General features: G+C 42.8%; 1 protein-coding gene across 1 annotated transcript in view; it reads right to left on the bottom strand.

The window, feature by feature from the left end:
- Nucleotides 1–5739: 5739 nt before the first annotated feature.
- LOC139002064 (prothymosin alpha-like) overlaps nt 5740–6396 on the bottom strand; it is a 786-nt gene continuing 129 nt past the window's right edge. Inside the window, exon 1 of the mRNA XM_070403497.1 lies at nt 5740–6396. This exon is cut by the window's right edge and continues 129 nt beyond it. Coding sequence (XP_070259598.1) covers nt 6161–6396 — 236 coding nt within the window. The 3' untranslated portion in view covers nt 5740–6160.

Raw genomic sequence — 6396 nt, 5'->3', positions numbered from 1 at the left:
CCTCCCCGAAACCGGAAATGGCTGCACGCTGCCGCCAATTCCCGGCTGTCACAAGGGGGCGGGGCCCACTCCCGCGGAGGCCCGGCTGCCCGCGGGAAGTCCGGGCGGGGGCTGGAAGGAGGGTCAGGAGATTACGGACCGCTGACCAATCTGGAGGAGGAGGAGGCGGACCCCATGCTGCCGCCTGGCCAATCACAGGCGAGAGTAAAGCTGGTCGCCTTGTCCAGGGGCCTTTAGGAGGGACCCGTGGACCTGGCACCCGATTGGCTTGGCTTCTGCTTAATGGTCCACCCTGACGAGGAGGCGGGGCCTAGGAAAATTAGCCAATTGGCGTGTGAGGGTAAAAAAAGGGGGCCGAGCCCGTCTCTGGAGCGGGTTCCCTGGTTTTCCTGGACAGCTGGCGCCCCCTCTCTCTTGCCTCCGGGTAAATTCGCGGGTTTAATTCCAGGCCAAGACAGGGCTCCTTTATTTAATTAATTCCTCTATGGGTGTTGTTCTTATAGTAGTATTTTTTACATTATCTCACCATTATTCAGTTTACATTAACACATATCTTTTTTCCCCCAGCTGCCAACATTTTTTTCATATTTTTTAAACCTTATTTTTCTTTTCTTTTTTTTTAAAATATATTTTATTGATTTTTTACAGAGAGGAAGGGAGAGAGATAGAGAGTTAGAAACATCGATCAGCTGCCTCCTGCACATCTCCCACTGAGGATGTGCCCGCAACCCAGGTACATGCCCTTGACCGGAATCGAACCTGGGACCCTTGAGTCCGCAGGCCGACGCTCTATCCACTGAGCCAAACCGGTTTTGGCAAACCTTATTTTTCAGTTACAGTTTACATTCAACATGAATTTGTATTAGTTTCAGGTTACAATGTAGTGGTTAAACAATCATATACGTTACACTGCATTAACACATTTCTTTTATTTATTTTTTATTTTTTTATTTTTGCTAAATAACACATTTCTTAAGTAGTCATTCAAATGTCCCTTTGCCCTCCACACTGTCTCTATCAATGTTTTGTGTTCAATTTCCTTTAAAGAGCACTTCCTTGAAAGTCAGGAGACCTGGTTTCCTTCCAACTCTGCCAATAACGGGAAGCTAAACCTTGAATACTTCACAACTTTAGGAGCCACATTCTTTAAAATGGAGTTGATACTTCCTGCTTCATAGACTCATTGCAAGAATTATTTTAATAAAGCATTGTCCACCTATCATGATACCTGGCTCACACTAGATTCTAGTGATGGCGAACCTTTTGAGCTCAGCATGTCAGCATTTTGAAAAACTCTAACTTAACTCTGGTGCCGTGTCACATATAGAAATTTTTTGATATTTGCAACGATAGTAAAACAAAGACTTATATTTTTTATATTTATTTTATATATTTAAATGCCATTTAACAAAGAAAAGTCAACTAAAAAAAGAGTTCGCGTCTCACCTCTGACACTCGTGTCATAGTTTCGCCATCACTGCGTGACTAGAAGTATAATAAATCCTATATTATTTTCTCACCCCTTTAATCCTATCTTCCTACACAGGTTAGAAAGAAAGGAAATGGATGTATATTATAGCAAGAGACTTTTGGTTACCCATAAAGGATTTAGTGCCAGAGTTAAAAGTATGGACTCAGCTCAGGCTGCGTTTGAATACTGGCTGCACCACTTATAAGCAGAGTGACCTCTATACGTCTTCATCTGTTCAGGGGGGTAATAGATGTCCTGAGGATTTAATGAGTTGATACGTGTAGTGTATTTTGTTCAGGACCTGGCAATTAGTAAACATGAATAAGTGTTGGTTATTATTAATTGCTGAATGTGCCTGTGAGAGCCCCTACATTCTTCTCCGACCCTCCAGGAGCTTTAGAAAGGGGATTTGACAAGTTAGCAGTTTTGCATGATTTAGGAGCTAAACAATCTAACAGCAGGTGGGCAGAGCACATATCCTCTTTGAACTAACAAACAACATGATCCCAAAGAACCCAAGTTTGCGATAGATGTATGAAGCTAAAAAAGAAGCATGTGGCCCTGACCGGTTTGGCTCAGTGGATAGAGCGTCAGCATGGGGACTGAAAGGTCCAAGGTTTGATTCTGGTCAAGGGCATGTACCTTAGTCATGTACCTTAGTTGTGGGCACATCCCCGGTGGGAGGTGTGCAGGGGGCAGCTGATTGATGTCTCTCTCTCATCGATGTTTCTGACTCTCTATCCCTCTCCCTTCCTCTCTGTAAAAAATCAATAAAAGATACATTAAAAAAAGAAAAAAGAAAAAGAAGAAGAAGAAGAAGCATGTGGCCCTAGCTGGTTTGGCTCAATGGATAGAGCGTTGGCCTGCGGACTGAAGGGTCTCAGGTTTGATTCCAGCCAAGGGCACATGCCTGGGTTTCGGGCTCGATCCCCAGTAGGAGGTGTGCAGGAGGCAGCTAATCAATGATTCTCTCATCATTGATGTTTCTAGCTCTCTCTCCCTCTCCCTTCATCTCTAAAATCAATAAAATATATTTTAAAAAATTAACAAAAAAGAAACATGTAGTTTGTGCCTCACATTCTAGTGAAAGACAAGATGTTCACATAGTAAACAACAATAAAAGGCGGACTGCAGGCTGGAGAGATTAGGCAAGAGGAGTTCTGATGAGGAAGGCTGGATGACAGTGACGAGTCTGGACTTTCTAAATAAGACACTTTCAGGGCAAGAATCTAATTGGAAACATGGCTAAGGGATTTTAATTGACATTTACGTAGTGGGCTGAATTAATTTGGAGACCACTTGAGAGGACGATGTGGCATGAGCTTAATCTTAAGGATGATAAGGATTTAGAAAGTTGGAAATGAGAAAGAATGGGAGGATGTCTCTGGGAGAGGGAACCTTCAGAAGCTCAGGTGTAGAGGCTGTAAAGAGCAAAGCCTTAAATTGGAGACTCAGAGTAAAGAAGCCTGGCTAGATTAGAGGTATCCTGTTAGCCAATCTCTCCCTCCGGAGGGCAGAATACCAGGTCCTTGGCTGGTTCTGCCACTTATTCACCATGTGTGGTCTTGGACGAGTCATGCAACATCAGCCTTGGTTTCTTCACCCATCTTATGAAGTCAATACTACTACCTCAAAAGCCTTTTGTGAGCATCAATGATACACTACACAAATGATGTCCTTGCACGCCATTGCTAAATCACAAAAAGGATGCCTCAGAAGGCAGTAGGAAACACCCCAGGCTCTGTGTAAGCAGAAAAACAACTCCTTCCAGATGCATAAGCAGCTTCATCATCATTTTACTGAGTTCATATGTAAAATACCGTGTTAGGCACCAGGGTTACAACTCTTCTCTTCCTCCAAGATTGCTCAAACCACTTCAACTGTAAAACCTTTGTTGACCTCCAACCTCCACACACTTGTGTAAGCATGTGGGCCATTGCTTTGGGATTCTATTTTGAAAGGGAGGTTACACGGTGGTGAGAAGCCAGAGTTCTGCGGTTAGAGAGGATTGGAGATCCAGCTCCAGCACTTAGAAGCCTTGTGACTTTGGCAAAGTTGCCTAACCTCTCTGTGACTCAGTTCCTTCATCTGTAAAATGGGACATACCTATTAGAAAAGCATTTAGTATCAGGGCCTGTTACATAATATTTAATAAGTGCTGGTGATTATTAGTTGAATGAATGAATTATTTATCAAATGAATGAATGATTGATTGAATACATTTACACCCCAACTAGACAGAGAGCAGGCTCCTTGAGTTCAGGGAATTGACAAATTCATTTTTAGGTTCATAGCACCTAGCACAGTGCCTGGCACATAGTAAGTGCCCAATAAATGATGAGTGAATAAATGCATGAATGAATGAAAATCTGCTGCTGTCTCCAAAAAGCCTTTTATCACATGGAGACTGTTAATTAAGATGTGTTTGGTTGCAGATAACATAAGCCAATAATAGAAAACTTCATCAAGAAAGGCAGATTTATTGGAACTCTCCTCAAGATAGGTAAGTGTTAGGACCCAGAAAAAAAATCTCAAACCTCAGCAACGAAAATTACAAACCTTCCTCTTAGCATCAAGTTACTTTGGAGGCTCAGCTTGCAGCAACCTACAACTTTCACATTCCCTAGGTCAAACATAAGCTACCAGAAAAGAGAAATCTGATTGGCCCAGTTTAGGGTAAGATGGCTAATGCTTGACCAATCAATCAATGATGGCCAAAGCACAAAGTCAAGCTGCTGGAGGTGAGGAATCAGTTACAGAAAAGGAGGATTCGCTGCAGAGAAGGAAGGAACAACCTTATCACTGTCCATTACAAGGAATGGGAATGGAAAGGACAAATAACCATTGCTTGGAATGGATATTAAAAGAGGAAGCTTCCAGGACAGCATTTTTTTAAAAATATATTTTATTGATTTTTTACAGAGAGGAAGGGAGAGAGATAGAGAGTTAGAAACATCGATGAGAGAGAAACATCGACCAGCTGCCTCCTGCACATCTCCTGCTGGGGATGTGCCCGCAACCAAGGTACATACCCTTGACCGGAATCGAACCTGCGACCTTTCAGACCACAGGCCGACGCTCTATCCATTGAGCCAAACTGGTTTCAGCGGGGACAGCATTTTTAAAAGGGATGAGCAGAACTGCAGCCGAGGAAAAGAAATGAAGTGAGAGAAACCAGACCATTTAGCCGGGGAAGCAGCCCACCTGCACTATCAGATAAAGGCCTTGGTTGCGTGCAGTGCAAGTTAATGCTGGCCTACTTACACAAAAGGGAATTCATTGGAAGGTCATTAGCAGCAGCTCAGAGACCTGGCTGTAGGCTGAGCGACCAGGCTTAGACAAAGTAAGGAGCTCTAGTGGGCTAGGCAGCAAGGACCTCGGCCAGGGTTTGTGGCAGAAACTGTCTGGAGAACTAACCACCAAAATAAATGAGCTCCAACCAGTTCTTCCCTCCTTGGCACTTGTCCAAGAGTCAAAGTCCTGGAAGAGATCATCAAGTTGAGTGACTTTAGGTCACATTGGTCCAAATGGGAGGGTGGGGCAAACAAAAGAAGGATGTGCTTTCTTCACCTTTCATGTGGGCGGTGTTTACCAGGATTCACTCTCCCAAAAAGAGGACACAAAATGAGGAGAGGATGTTCCCAAAAGGAAATTGGGGACCTTCTAGAAAAAGGGAATAGATGTTGGACAGGCAAACATGATCAAGGTGCACAATATCTGTTAAAATAGCAGATGTAGAGGCAATCTACTTCCATACAAAACCCAGGGCTGGGCAACTCAGAGATATTATCTGACCCTGACTCTGAGAGCATCATTTGGTCTTCCTTTTCCAAATCTTTCAGGCTTCATTAATTCTGGGCATCATGATGAGTACTACAAATACAATGATAACCAACCAAACAAATAAACAACATGGTCTCTGCTTTTATGGAGCTGCCATCCTGGTTTACAAGAAATGGATTTGCTATTTCCCTTTTTATTACTTCTTTTTTTTTTTTTTTTTAGAACAACTCAGCAAAATAAAATTCCTGTTTATTGTGGACAACATTGTTTCACACATACATCGAACAGGCCAAAAATAAATAAACAGCAATTTCATAGACAAAAAAATGGAAAAAAAGAGAAACCTTTTTATCTTTGGCCTTTTTAACCATCTCATACAAACCAACTACTTATAGTACAGCTAAGTACATACACAAAAAGTTGCTCGGAATAAGATTGGTTTTTTTTTTATTGTTTTTGCTTAATTTACAAGTTTTTTTTTCTCCTTTGAGATTATAATGAACGTGGTCACACCACAAGTAAAGTCAGAAGTAGGACAGAGAATGCTCCAAAGGCTGGTTTGGTCATCCCAAGATCATTAAAAATGGCTGACCCCTAACAATATGTACAAAAATATAAAATGTAAATAAAAAATACAAACAAATTTTCCTTTTTAAAGTACTTTTAAGAAAAAAAGCAGGGCCTTGGAAGTTTTGGTTCTTTTTTCCTCCCCTGTTGCAAATTCACATTGTGGTTTTGGTTGGGTGGTGGAGAGTGCGTGTCATCTGCAGGTGGCGCTGCCTGAGGTGGGTGGGGAGGCAGGTGGGCGGGAGTCTCTACTCGAAGGTGACCACGTTTAGATTCTGAGACGGGAAGTGGAGGGTGAATAGGTCATGGAGACCTTTAACTTTTCCTTTTTTTTGCTGACTAGTCATCCTCATCGGTCTTCTGCTTCTTGGTGTCATCATCGTCATCCTCATCATCTTCAGCTGCCCGTTTGCCTGTAGCTGCCTCAGCCTCCTCATCTTCATCTCCATCCTCTTCCTCACCATCACCTTCCTCTTCCTCCTCCTCCTCCTCCTCCCCTCCTTCTTCCTCTTCTTCATCTACCTCATTGTCAGCCTCCTGCTCCCCATTTTCCTCATTAGCGTTCCCATTCGCAG

Source organism: Myotis yumanensis, unplaced genomic scaffold (genome assembly GCF_028538775.1).
Source record: "Myotis yumanensis isolate MYYU_CA2020_CCGP unplaced genomic scaffold, mMyoYum1.0.hap1 SCAF_1, whole genome shotgun sequence".
In the NCBI taxonomy this organism is placed as follows: Eukaryota; Metazoa; Chordata; class Mammalia; order Chiroptera; family Vespertilionidae; genus Myotis; species Myotis yumanensis.
Note: the sequence above shows the minus strand (reverse complement) of the source record. Positions and strands in the feature narration are given on the sequence as shown.